Consider the following 14,868-nt stretch of genomic DNA (forward strand, 5'->3'; position numbering starts at 1 on the left):
TCGGTGTTTGACTACTGTTATTTTCTTGCCGGTGTCCCTTTCCCTTTTTCTTAAGTTTTTTGGCTTTGTCCACAATATTATTCATTAGTCCCTATCTGTTCTTAATTATAAAGCACAATGCTTCTTGTAATTCTTTATTGTTATTTTTTAAATTGTCCCACGACCCTCAGCTTTTTCTTGCAAATGTAAAAAATTCTGATGAGAAAATGATCTCCTTTTGATGCTTCAAAGGGAAATCTTTAAAGTGGCTCTCTTAGCCACACTCTCTAGAATTAAAAGGTAACTAATTTCACTGGAGTTTGCTTTATTACAAACCAAAGATCGCATTGGCAAAGATGAAGAAATTATGTGTAGATTTTTGTATGTTACTGTGAAGGCCTAATTTTGGTGATGGAAACTTCATGAAATTCTGTTTGTGCTGTAAAAATTAAGAGCACACATGTGAATTATTAGAATTTTTCAGTATAACTTAATAGGTGGAAACTTGGTAAGCTGCTGTGATTTGGTTGCTCCGGAGTTCTGTGGTTGTACCATGAATTTCTTCATGCACCCATGTACAACATGGCCTTCCTGAGAAATGGGACAAGTGTGCTAGTTAGGAGTTGGATCCACTATAATAAGATTATCCCACAGCTAAACAGACCTCAGCGAGCAGCTATTTTAAGCAGAGAAGAACAGAGAACAAGAGCAAATGGCTGGAAAACATGTCCAGCTGTCTCCATTTCTGGAATACCAAGGTCGACAGTGTTGCTGTGGTGTGCTTTCTGTCAGCCTCAGGTAGGACACAACCCTTTCTTCTCCCTTCACCCTCTGCTTTTTCTTCTTTTTGACAACCTTAATGGTTTAATGTATACTTTAGAGTGTAACTGTAAGCTTTAATCCTAAGCTTCGCTTGGAAAGAATAAACCATAAGCCTACTGGCAACAGGCAGAGAGTTATTTCCAACATAATTGTTTCCACGGGATACCACCTGGTGTGTATGTGCTTCACTTTAATAGTCTTCAGTGGTTTGATGTGATCTATTCAAATCAAACCACTAAATCAAGGTGCATACAGCATTTAAAAAAGATATTCAGAATAATACATGTCACTTTTTCTTTCTTTCCAGAACTATTTGATTTCTTACTCAAATGCTACTAACTCACCAGTGGATATGTGCTGGTGCAGTGCTGTTGGGTTGGACTCCCCTGGCACTCTCAAGCGCTTCATCAGCTGCGCGTAGAGGAGCTGAATCCTCTACCTCTTTCTAGTATCCCTGGGCATGACTTTCTACTTCCGTTATAAACATTGTCAAAGAGGATTTGAGAAGAGAGTTTTATCCATGAATTGCTACAATTTTCTATTCTTCATGTTGATTGCTGAGTGTGTTTTTCTTTTGTGAGTACATGCCTTATGCCTTATACAGCCCCTTTGTATTAGAGTGTCTTCAGCAGCAACCCTAAACCCAGGATCAGAAGTAATAAACATGTCTGCTTCCAGCTGCAAAAAGATCAACTTCAAAAACTTTCACAAATGGTCCTGCAAAGAAAATTAAATCATTATTGCCTCTTTCTTTATTGAATAAATGTGTTTAACATCTTAAAAGAGTTTTCCATTAACATGAGGTTTTGGTACATGCCAAGAACTAGGACATAATTTTTAATTCTGTCTGACTAAAATTTTGAAATGGAGTGCTTTCCCCTGCTGTACTGCTATACTGTTATTTATTTTTCTGTGATGGGATATTATGATAATGTATATTATAAATCTTTCCTGAGGGAGATTTCAGTGACTCATAAGTACTTATCTGGTCAAAGTATTCATCTGCAGCCAACAATCCGAATACAAAGTGATTATTTTGAAAAGCAATCACAAGTAAGTTAAGCACTTTTTAGATGTATTGAGAAAGAAGATAAAAATATCATAAATCAGTTTATAAATCAGTTTAAGGATTTTAATCACAAATTGGTGAGGAGGCTTGGAGTTAAATTTCTACTCTTGGCATCTCATAGAGAAAATGAAAAGTCATAGGTACGAAGTCCTAAGTTCTCTAGACTTGGATTTGTTTTATGTATTGCTAACTGATTATGAGAGTTGGTCCCTACTAAATGTAGTTGTAAAGGATTTCAAAATAAATGAAATAAATTGTCACAAAACTCTAGTGAAGTAACGCTATTGTATAGTTCTTTCCACTTCTTTCTCTCCTTTTCACCTTCCTTCTGGATCAGAGTATGTAAGAAAAAGATTATAGTAAAGAAAGAGTATTTAGTAAAAATAAAATGTGTAGAAGTTTTTATCTTTCTCTCCAGTGACCTTCATGCTGACTTGAAAGGGACAGAGCAGACTCCTCACACCTCTAGTGCACTAGTTTGGGGCTTCACTGAGCATCACAAGGGGTCCCTTCTATGTATGGCATCAATACAAGCATCAAAAGCCACAAGCATCTAAAACTGAATTTGCTGAAAAGATTTAAAAATGACTGAGGTTATGTTGATTTAAGGACAATTTGACCAGACACAATAGTCAAAGTTACAGATTTTATAGTTGTCGTCATAAGTGATATTTTAGCCCCGATACCAGTAGAACTTATTGTTCCCATTTTTCCATTAGCCAGCCAGATCATTTTAAAATGGACCCTAGTTATGCTGATTTTTTAACACATTGGAATAGTCTTGACTTGTGCAATAAAAGTGCAATAAGGAACAGGAGAAGATACAGAGGTTTCCCCTTGTGTCTGTCTGTCTAAGCCACCAGGGGGGACTCATTCCTCATCTATATCATTTACTGCAGCAAGTATCTGAAAAAAACACCTATTCTTGAAGAGGGTGAGAAAGTCACAGAGTTCAGCAGGGAGCTTGTCTTCATTTCTGTTAAAAAAACTTTTATATAAAATCTTGTAAATCTGCAGTGCTCTTTCCAGTCTGCCCATAAGTACATCAGCCACACAACACTGTGCAGCAAAGCAAGTGCAAGTCCGGCCGCAGAGGGACAGACCCACTTTCAGTTGGGTAATCTTATATATCAATAGGGTACAGTCAGTGCCATCTCATGCCTACTACTTCAAACTGACCTATGACTTTCGCTAAATCTATTGGACTGACAGAAGACTCAGTGGGGAGCCTGGCTTGGCTTCTTGCTGATTAGACTTGCTCCATCCACATCAGTGGCCATGGCTTTGTGGTTGAAAGTAACCTTTTTTTGGCTGTACATACACAAGGTAGCTCTTCTTTCAGTGGCTGATTCATCACTCCTTAGTGACTATCTCATTACTCCATTTCTTTTTTCCAACTATTACAGCCTTCCCAATTTATCTCAATTTCTCTACATATTTCAATATTTTTAAGCAAAACTTGGCCATTTGGAAACAGAACTTATCGCTATGACCACAGAGGGTTTGTATTTTTTATAGCATCCTATTAAACAACAGCAAAAATTTGTGTGATGTATGTACTCTGGAGATCTGTCAGGACAGTTGTATCATTTTGATTTCCCACTTAAAAGCCAAATGTTAGAAGTTTCTTTCAGTCTTGAACTCTGTCAGGCCAGTGGGACGCTTCTTGTGGTCTGTAGAAAGATTTGGAAATACTGAAAATAATTCTTTAGCCATATTAAATTTTCAAATTTCTATCTTATTTTGTGAATTATTACATGTATTAGCTCATTAGTTGGTACTTCTAGATACTTTTAATTGAATTCTCATCTTCTTTAACTAGTCTGTGAACTCTTCCCATCTTCTGGGCACAATCAGTCATGTTTTTGTGCATGTCGCTACTCTTAAATTATGTTTTGTGTTACATGTTCAGACTTATGAAAGCCAATTTCTTAATCTTTTGCTACTTTACATTTATAATATGTAAAATATTACCCTGACATGCACAGAATTTGTGAGAATAAAAGCTTTTAGACATTGTGATGGGGAGTAGGAAGAGTCAGAACAATTGATTAAGTTATATTTATTGTAAGTAATTTTTATTGAGTTTCCTGCTTAGCACAAAACCGAACACCTGTCTCTACTGCTTCTTTTTTGTAAAAAATACAATTTCTGATCTAAGAGGAGCCTGCAAGCATACATGCAAATCAAGAAGGTAACTCATGAGGAAATAATTTGATTAAGTTCTGTAAATCATTCTTCCATAAATTCAGTAAGTTTCCATATTTTACTATATTCAGAAGAAAAAATGTAATTGTGTTTCCTGTCAGTTAGATGGTGTTTTCTTAAATGAGGTATTAGACTTTTTTGGATTTGTTTCTGTAGTTGGGACTAGCAATACTGATGGGGTTTGTACAGTAAAAGCTGACCCAGTATAATCCACAGAATTGATATAGCAGATACAGGCAAAATATATTCTTTGTGAATTGCACTAACAGAACTAATGGGGTGTATAATACCAAAAGTCCTTTAAGAGCTTTCATTTCAGTGTTTCAAACCTGACCACCAAAATCTGCAACCTGGACTGTTTTCAACATCCCAGGTTAAAATCTTCAATTGTGACACTGAAATAGCGTGGCCAGCAGGGACAGGGAAGTGATCTTACCCGTGTACACGGCACTGGTAAGGCCGCACCTCGATTACTGTGTTCAGTTTTGGGCCCCTCACTACAAAAAGGACATTGAATTACTCGAGCGTGTCCAGAGAAGGGCAACGAAGCTGGTGAAGGGTCTGGAGCACATGTCGTACGAGGAGCGGCTGAGGGAACTGGCGTTGTTTAGACTGGAGAAGAGGAAGCTGAGGGGAGACCTCATCGCCCTCCTACAACTGCCTGAAAGGAGATTGCAGAGAGCTGGGGATGAGCCTCTTTAACCAAGTAATAAGCAATAGGACAAGAGGGAATGGCCTCAAGTTGCACCAGGGAAGGTTTAGACTGGATATTAGGAAGCATTTCTTTACAGAACGAGTTGTTAGGTGTTGGAATGGGCTGCCCAGGGAGGTGGTGGAGTCCCCATCCCTGGAGGTGTTTAAGAGTAGAGTCGACATAGCGCTGAGGGATATGGTGTAGTTGGGAACTGTCAGTGCTAGGTTAACGGTTGGACTAGATGATCTTCAAGGTCCTTTCCAACCTAGATGATTCCGTGATTCTGTGATTCTGTGACACGTAGATTCTGTGTTCTTATAGAAACATCTCAGGCAAAATTTGACACCTTTTGTTGTTTATTGTCTTCTGTTTGGTGTCCGCCTGGACCCATGCCTGTGCTCTGTACTGGCACATCAGTCAGGGGTTGGGCTCTATGCTCTTGGGCAAATTGTGCACCGCAGCTTCTCCAGCAGAGACTGTGGGAAAGAGCACCAGAGAAGGTCACAGAGGGAGACTGGGAGGCGGACATGGGACTTCTCAGTTCTGATTTTATGGATTTTTAAGATTGCTTTCACTAAGAATTGTAACTGTGATGGATACAGCTTTGAAGATGGTAGCCGACATCATGCAGGACATCAGTGGTTCTACTCAATAGCATGTTAGAGGATTGCATTCAGCTGTCCCTTTGGAAATACATCACCTAATTACACTCCTCCAGAATGCCTGTGTGTTCTTAAAGCACTGTGAGCTTTGTAAGAAATTAATTCTGAAAACTTGTCGGAGTTATTGACTACCATATAAATAAAAGAGTGGACTTGTTTTTCATCATTTGTGGATTTTTCTCTTCTTTAGGATGTACAGGAAACTCTGTGAGTGTTTGAAATTATGCCTTAACAAATGTTACATCTGATGAGTCAAATAAACTTGCCCTTTACATGCTTCTGGTAATCATCATTTTACTTCTCCCCACTTCCCCATTTCACACAGTTTTTTCTTTCATTTTTCATTCATGGTTTGAGCTGCGTTGTCTGGGGAAAATGTAACAATAAAGGCAGAAATTATTTTTCTTCACAAAATTTATTGTGACGATAACTGATAGTGTTGTGGTAGGATTAATTAAGATTGCAGAGAATTTGACAAAATAACCAAATATTCCCTGAAGACATGTGACTGAGGATGACTGTGCTGAATTTTTGTTCCTCTTTCCACAAAAGAAAGTTTTATTCCATCGAATACTGAGCAAAATAAGTGACTATGTTTGGACTTTTGTTTTTCATTTTATTCACCCCTGGAGTCAGTGAATTTCTTTGTACGTCATCAGATCTAGAACTGTCATATACTTTCTGTGGTAAGTAAAAATAGCTTATTCTTTTCTTACTGGTGTTTGCACAGCAATTACTGTAGTCTGAGGAAATGTGAACTTTCTTTCAAATTTGTTTCTTTGATTAATACAGAAAAAAAAAGTTCAGCTGGAGTATATTTCTGTTATTAATTACCCTATTATAAAAATTATACTGCATAGGCATAAATATTACCACAATGCTGGTAAGAGAGAAGTTTACTCCCAAGTAAACAAGGTATGTTTTGATTCAGGAAATATTAGAAGATAAGGGTTTTAAATTTGTTTTGCAAGTACTGTATTGTATAAATTATCCACATTGATTTAACTGATATATTAAAATGAAAAGCTTGAAGTATATGGAATAAAAGAGGGAATGTGATATTCTTCCAGGCTGGAGGATCAGTCAGGCTCTGGGAGAACATGACATGTCTCTTCTTGCTGTGTCTGTGTTATAGGCCACTGGATCTATGTAGTTCACTGAGTTTTTTGGTCAATTCTGCAAGAACTTGTCACCTCCCTGATGTCCATGTTGAACAGGCTCAGTGTGCCCATGCAGACTCAGTGGCCAGAAGGTGGGCTTTTGAGGAGATATTTTGCAAGGAAAGACCCATGTCTTTTGAAAGTCTGTGTGCATTACTAGGCTATATCACCCGTAAAATAAATTGAGGCTCAGGATTTTTATTTTGGGTGATCTGCTTGACGTTAATACTTACATTAAAAATTTAACAAGGGTAAAGGTGATGGTACTTAAGCTCACAAACCAAACCTTCGAGATCATGGTGAGTTTTGTTTGCCCTTTTCCCTGTCGTAATTTCCTGTGCGTGATTGTATCCGAGATCAGAAGTTGACTGCTGGTTCCCGACAGTCAGACACTTTCTCTTTGCACGCCCCTTGCTTCAATCCCTGAAACACAAGACGGAACCCTTCACTGCAAATCACTCTGCCATCCTGTTTGCTGGCTGGGTTAGGAGGGGGAGCACCCCTGCTCTACCCTGCCACCGGGTCTGCGGAGAGCAGGGCACTTCTTCAGCCTGAGCACACTAGGGAGAGCAGAAGCAAGCTGAATTGGACAGACTTCTTTCCTAAAATTAAACTAAAAATCAAAATACTGACTGGAAATCCTTTCAAAGACTATCACTGAATGATTTTTTAAAAAATTAAAGTATCAGCTAATGGACTCTAAATTTGCTTAGGTACAGGTTGTATGATGCTTTATCACACTGCATCTGACACAGTGCATTGTACAATGATAGGTGGGTCATTCACAAAGCAAATCCACTCAAAGGCTCATTTACACTATCCTGGAAAGTACACTGGTATGTTAAAAACATTTTTAGCTGTTGTCAGCAACTTTATATAGATTCCATGGTTAGCATAAGTAGGGATATTTTCAGCAGAGGACCATGCTGGCTTAATGCTAATAAAAAGTTTGTGTAACTTCAAAAGAGAATTAAAGATACTGTTGCCTCTGAGTTTTGTGTGCAAAATACCACCAACCAAACAATTGACTTTTCTTGCTATTTAAAGAAATATTATTTTTTTCCCTATAAGTATATAAAAAACATAATTTAAAATACATATTTAATATTTACTGTGGATATTCATAGTAGACAATTTTATAGTATATACCTTATATTAAATACATTTTCAAATGTGTATGTGTTTTTTGTGAGTGTGTGTATGTATATTTTTATTATTTTCCTAGAGAAGCCTATTCACACTACCAATATGCAATACTTTTTTCCTGTAGATTCTACAGCTCATACTTTCAAGTTTAATGTGACACCTTGCAGCATGAACAAATCTGTCTGGAAGGCTTCTCTTACCTGGATTCCAAGTGAGTCCCTCTTGACTAGACAATTATATTCTGCAAATGCAAAAAAATGAATACAAGCAAAAAGTTGACACTTTATACTAAATGCCAAATGATTTAAGAGATCAGTTACTGTGATTAAAAATGGAATAGATAAACTATACTGATGGACAGAAATGATGATTTCTGGAAATAAGCGTGTTTGAGTTTTCCTTGTTGGAGTACAGTTGGAGTAGCTCTGCATGCTAACTGGCACTGTACATGCAAATCTGAGACTGTTTAGGTGCATGTGCATTTGTCTGGAAGAAGCAAACAAGATTTGCAGCACACAAGCTCTTCTGGCCTGAAAAAGATGCAAGTCTTTTTAAAGAGAGAGAATATCATTAGGCTATCCAAGTATGGCAGGACTTCTACTGAGAATAAGCATGTTCCAGAAGCTGGAAATGGTACTGGACTGTTTATGCAGACCCAACTTTAATCTTTAACGCAGGTTTAAGCTGACAAGCTGAGTTACTCATGAAATAGCTGTATCATAAACTTCACCTTCTGAGTAAAAACACTGGAGCTGGACTAAGTTTGCTTCCCTAGAAAGATCTTTATGATGACTACCAGCATTCAGGACAGCTTGTTTGCAATGCTTACTTAAAACTAGAGAGTCCTCAACTGAGTATTTATTTCGGAGAGCTGTGGAGCTGAGTGAACTTTGTTATCTCTGTTGAAGAAATTAAAAAAGATTTTTAAACTGTTCACTCAAATATTTTTTAAGGCTGTTCTTTTTGTTGAAAACCAGCTTTTTGTTTTTCTGGAAGTAGCAGTTTTCAAGGTATGTATTTTTGTTAGTTTTGGGGGGAGTCTTTAAAAAATATTGTATTTCAACGAAAACTAGATTTATCTAAATAGCATGTCTGCATATATGTTTTTCCTTCCCACCAGCTGCCATTTTCTTACATGCAATGTCTTAACTAGGAAGTGACATCACCTTTTTGAAGATTGTCTTCAACGTCTGGTACGAAGGTGCCAAAGCATTATACTGGAAAGAAGTCCTTTGCAGTGGATCCGATGATGAATACTCAGTGTGCGGAACACTGAAAGGAGGTTGGTGGGGAAAATATATGGTGCCTTTCCCTTGCTTGTCAGGTTCCTTCAACAAGAGCACAATATCCTGCCAGCCCTTTTTCACCACTAAGCAGATTTCTTAAAAGACTAATTGATCAACCCATGCAGAGAGACTTTGCTCTCCACAATCTAGAGTGATTCACCTTGCTGAGCAGGCAGCAGACTTCAGAGCAGGCAGTTCTCCAGTGCCAGAACCCCACTAAAATAGAGAATTCCAAATTCTGTGCTTTAAAATCCTTGTGCTGCAGTTTCCATCTCTATAAATTAGGATTACTAATATCCTTCATCTCATTATGACAGTTTTGTTGTTAATATCTCTAAAATGACATGGAAAGATTACATTTGACTGGACTGAACAGAAAACTTGAGAGGAGCTAGGGGCACTACTAGTATCCAGAACAGAGTTTATTTAGATAAGTGTCTGGATGGGTTTTTAAAGAGATTCTCTGCATCTGTGTATAATGCTCTTTTTATTACAGACGAATCAGTCCTGTTGTAGGGACTAACCAACATTAACATGACACAGGCTCAGATCCAGAGAATTCTGGCAGGATATCAGACTAAAGCCCAAAAAGACCTGTAAGGAAGTCAAAATACGCAATCCATGTTTTCTTTTCTTTAAAAAATGAATATCAGCTCTCTTTATCATTCATCTGAATTACTATTACAAGTTAAATTATTGGTGTTATTACAGTAGTATGGGTCTGTAGGAGATCTTACAGAAGCATTGTGGTTAATTTCTATTTTCTAACGTGGTTTAGACAAATAGGCAGAGCTCTGGGAGAAGAAACAGGTGAGGGTTTTATCACTGGAAGAGTAAATGACATTGGCACTGCTGCTGAGAGATATGCCATATTGCTTTGAAGTTATTTAGGAAGTTTGATGGCATTATGATTAAGTATCCATTTATATTATAATTATCTCTGTTTTACAGAAACATTTGCAACAGAATTTGACATTAAAGGTTTAAGAACACCGTTTCCAAAGGTACTTTTCAGTATTTTATATAAAGAAATAACAATAGTAAAATCACATACTTACGGTGTATATATTTTCTGAAAAGAGATGTTTACCCAAACTATAGAAAACAGCAAAAGGAAATGTCAGAAAACTTTCTCATGCTTGAAGTGATGATTGCAGAATGGTAACATCTCTGAAATGTTAGATGTCCTCAGATTATTCTTCTATTATTCTTCCTTTATTTTATAAAAGACCAAAGATAATAGCTAATATCACCTTAATCATTCCATTTTGTTTGGTAAATTATTGTCTTTCCTTTTACCTGTTTGAGTAAATCCATCCATATTCTTTCTGCTCATTTTGTTCTTTATTTTATGTTCTCTTCACACACTTGTCTGTTCCTCCCTGAAACCCTCTTCAAAGATTTGAAGAGGGATAACAGTATCCAAAAGTGAAAGCAATGTTCCAGTGTTAAACCAGGAGCAGCACCGGTCCTCATGTTAGCCCACTCTCATCCAACATCTGCCTCATCAGCTGCCTGAGCCTTCCCAAGACCCTCATTGAACGTATTAATCCCACAAATGTCACTAAGTAGCTCCTACTGGTACAAAATCTCCAGCCTCCCCTTAAATCAAAGCTCATGGGCCAATAACAGTGTTTAACTCCATCTGGCCCAGCATCTCTTCTAGCCCCACACCTGGTAGTAGACAAGAACGTCCTCTGCCATAAGGAGTCTTCCTATAGATGAGGTGCTTATGGCAGGCCTGACACTTCCCAATGGGACTCTGCCAGACCAGGAACTAACCCTAATCATAGACTTTGCTGTAAACTAGAAACTCTTGCAAGCCTCCCAGTCTTTAGATTAGTCCTGAGAGCCCTTCAGCTCCCAAGTGTGCATCCCTAGTTTGCCATGCTAGAAGAAGAAGATGACAGATGTCAAAGAAGGTGGAGTAACACCTGGATTCAGTAGGGGCCACCAAGCTGTCTTCTGTCCTGGTGCCTACAAAAGTCTGTGCAAGGGTGTGAAGATGGGTAGCTAGACAACAGCTAAACATGGGGTGATGCTGCTTTATGGATCACACTGCTGGATGTGGATGAGCAAAGCAGTGGGTCTGGAAGGAATGCTGAGCTGACACGAGGACCGGTATTGCTTAGAGCTGGGCTTATGGCTAAGGTTCAGGCAAGCAGTATCCTGCTAGTCGAGGAACAGATGCTCCATGCAGGGAGGTGAGCTGGACACTGACGGAGTGGTTTAAGCAGGTGGCTTGAGACCTCACAGTAGGAGAAGTGCTGGCTATACTTCGATTAGGGACTAAAGAATGACTACAGCACTCTTCTCACATGAGTCCTTCCTCCTACTCTCTTCTCTTTAGTGTACTTCATTCTAATCTTGCCATCATGTCCAAACTCAGGACAAACTTTTTGCCACCAATAATAGTATGAGGTTGCTTTAGCTTTCATCAAGCAGACATTTGATGTCACATTGTATATTCAATATAAGTTGATGAATTTTGGTAAACACCACTGAGGCTGAATAACAGTTAAATATCCAATATGTGATTATAGTTGAAAGCAAAAAGATGGACTGTCCAGTACAACAAACTCTATTAAAAGACTGGTCACAAGGTGTGTGGTATGGACTGCCTGTAAAATACAGAGGCTGTTGTTGCAACTACCTACGGTGTGTGTATGGGTACTGGGGCAAGAAGGTGGCAGAATGTCAACAGAAAATGGAAGCGTTGATAGGACTGAATCCTTGCTGGATGTGAGCTACAAGAGCTAATAAGGTTACTGCCTCGTGGTGGGGACAAAAAAGACTATTGCTGCTGAATGCAGCCTGGTGTATCAACTCATTTAATTCCTGTTTGTGGAATCAGAAACATTGCTCAAGAGAACAGCTCTGGAAGGGGGAGCAGGTGCCCTCAGGAGCACAGGACTCTGATTTGAGAGAGAACCCTGAGAAGTGCAAGCTGGATCACAGCCTACTGCTAATCCTTAGTACCCTGGTCATGAGAAGAAAGTTGAGCACAATTTTTTTTATGCACACATATATCTGAATATACCTATGATAACAGTCCCTGATAGGAATCTTTCTTTTTTTCAGTCCTAACAGAAATCACCCTAACCATTCCAAACAGCTACTTAGACAAGAGCGGGCAGCATCATGCACTAATTTTCTTTTTTCTTTTTTTTCTTACTTGGTTTAGGGCAATTATAACATTATTTTCGAAGGTTTCTCTGATGACTCTGACAATAATATACTCATGTGCTTGAATTTCACAATGATAATAAAACAAGACCCTTTCTGAATGCAACAAATGTTTCAAATAATTCTAGAACACGGAGGTCACTTCTACAAGCAACTGGAATCCGAGCTGTGAAATAATAAGCACACTAATTTTCCTGAGGTAGAATACATCATGTACTGTCTGGAAAGCTACATGATGGATGGTCTTACCCATTTATAGCACTGCTGTAATCAGATGCTCAGCCAACGTGCACAAAATCTCTGGGAATCAGGAATCCTGATTAATCCACGGAATAACCCAGACGGGCTGCCAGGCCGAGGACTGCATTTTGGTTCTGAGCCTTGAGTTATAAAAAAGCTGAGTCCTTCAGACTGTGCTAAACTAATACAAGAAGTTTTGAAGTTTTGAAGTGCAAGAATCAGAAGTTTGCCAGTACTCAATTTAAAATAAACCATCAGTTGAATCTGAGAACCCTGTCGTGGATTTTTTTTTCTTTTAACAATAAAACTTGTTTGTACAATCAATTTGAGAAATGTTTTTTATTCTGAGTTATCAAAAGCATGTCTAAGGCTTTTGCTGTGGCTTCTGCCTCTTGGGCAGTCTGACATTCAGTATCCACCTTCTGTCTCTGCTGTGCCTCCATACCTAAGACCTTCAGTAAGATTTGGATGGAGTATAAGATTTGGTCCCCAGGAAGAAAGTTGGCATCCTTTCAGGCTTCATGGTGCTTTGGTGCCACTGCATGGTGAAAGACAGCTGACTGTTGCAGTGTACGTATTCTTCCTGCCCTCAGGCAGGTACCCTCCTTATGACATAAGGATGCCATGTCCTCTTTTGCCCTCAGCCCCCAGCCAGTTGTTGCTTAGTGGGTTCAGACACTTTTCCCTAATGAATGGGCTGGTGTTGAAGCTGCACATTGAGCTGGCTGCTAGGCCATGATGTGTCTAGCAGATTGCTTCCAAGTGCCTGAAAAAAATGAAAAAACAGAATAAACCAACCCTTTTTCAGGCTGCTAAATGCCAAGCATGAAAATTAGCAGAAGTGAAGCTTTTAATTGCACTTTGCATGTAAAGATATTTTTCAAATTGGGTGTTAGAAAACTCAACCCCCCCCCCCCCCCAGTATGTAGATACTCCATTTAAAACTTGGTTTCAGTATAGTTAGTTTGGCAATCTAAAGCAAAATCATCAAGAGTCAATAAAAATATAAGAAGTAGAACTACATCATGGCTGGAGACAAGAAGGCATGATTACATCCAAGTGGCAATGACAAAGCATCTGTTCTTGTGCTCAGCTCACAAACCATTCCAGTAGCAGTCCATGATGGAGTTGCACAGCAGCTCCTGATTAAATTTGAACCAAGTTACTAGAGTCCCAGTCAGTTTCCTCTTAATCTAAAATGTCAGTCAAAATATCAGCCGGAGAGACTGATAACCAATACCTGCTTTTTGCTCATTTCAAATAGTATTACTGCTCTAGGGAACAGTCTTACTTTAAGATGTCCCTGTGTACCCATTTCACAGTGACCAGCAACCACTATGTGAATCCTCAAAACAGTTTTTAGTGGTAAAGTGTTCTGAGTTTTTTGCTGCCCTGAATTTTTTGGGGTGTTAGAAGAAATGTTTTGTTTATTAAGCAGCAAGTACCACAGGTAGGAGAGAATAAGATCTCCTGGAAATCAAGGACATTCACATACTGTATTTTTCATAAGCACACATTTTAATGCCTTATAGATGTCACAGAAAATTTACAGTGTATGTAAAGGTAGAAATAGAATTTCTGTATCTAAATAGGGACATTTACAGATAAACATATGTATTTAGTAACTTGCATTGCAGACTTTTATAGTGTAGATCTTCAGCTGAAGGGTTATGATTACACATGCCAGCAGATAGGATTGCGAGGCAGAACGCAGGAGCCACAACTTTATAAAGCAAAGACCTTTCAAAGGCCTCAAGCTCTCTCCTGCGCATGACAGAAGGTTTCCACTTATTGCAGTGCTGGTGGCTGTTGTGCCATGTTCCCCCATGGACAAGGAGAGGAGACAGATTTTTGTAAGGCATAAGATCACGCAAAGAGCTTACCCTGAAATTGCCGTGATACCGTAGGGTGAAGGGCACAGCTGAAGGCAGAGGTTTGCTCTGCATGTCTTGTTTCCTGGATAGAGCTTGAAACAGGCTTTCCTTTCTTCTGCTGTTGTCCAGAGTTGACAACAGTCATCATTTAACTTTTTTCCTTTCCAAACTTTCCTGAGCCCATACTCAGGGCTCTACAGCAAAGAAGAGTCTACTTAGGATGAGTACTTGGACTTGGTAAAGACTGATCTGAATATTTCCCTTTTCTTCAATTTATTGGGTCAGTAAACTTTGATCCATTTTTTACCTCTTCATTTCCCGGCTCTGTCCAGAGTTTGAATGGTGTGAATGCTGTGAAGTAAACCATTCACTAAGTATGTCTTGCTTAAAATGTTCAGTGAGACCTACACATCCTGAGATACCTGTATCTTGCCAAGAATTCCAGTGAGCAGTGCAAAGCCCCCTCCCCTGCAAACTGAAATAAATCAAGGCAGGCCTTGCATGTGGCATACTTATCTGAAACTAATAGCTAAAGCCTTCAC

At 38.8% G+C, this 14,868-nt stretch overlaps 1 protein-coding gene across 2 annotated transcripts; it reads left to right on the plus strand.

The window, feature by feature from the left end:
* Positions 1 to 5,810: 5,810 nt before the first annotated feature.
* On the plus strand, positions 5,811 to 12,776 carry LY96 (lymphocyte antigen 96). Of its 2 annotated transcripts, none has more exons than XM_074893973.1 (5): positions 5,811 to 6,120; positions 7,865 to 7,951; positions 8,894 to 9,022; positions 9,978 to 10,030; positions 12,211 to 12,776. In XM_074893973.1, the coding sequence occupies exons 1-5, from the start codon at positions 6,027 to 6,029 to the stop codon at positions 12,310 to 12,312; spliced, it is 465 nt and encodes a 154-aa protein (XP_074750074.1). In that variant the 5' UTR covers positions 5,811 to 6,026; the 3' UTR covers positions 12,313 to 12,776. The 2 variants fall into 2 exon arrangements, with proteins under 2 accessions (XP_074750074.1, XP_074750085.1); XM_074893984.1 differs by having other exon boundaries at positions 12,341 to 12,776.
* The last annotated feature ends 2,092 nt before the right edge of the window (positions 12,777 to 14,868 follow it).

Source organism: Strix uralensis, chromosome 1 (genome assembly GCF_047716275.1).
Source record: "Strix uralensis isolate ZFMK-TIS-50842 chromosome 1, bStrUra1, whole genome shotgun sequence".
NCBI classification, from domain to species: domain Eukaryota; kingdom Metazoa; phylum Chordata; class Aves; order Strigiformes; family Strigidae; genus Strix; species Strix uralensis.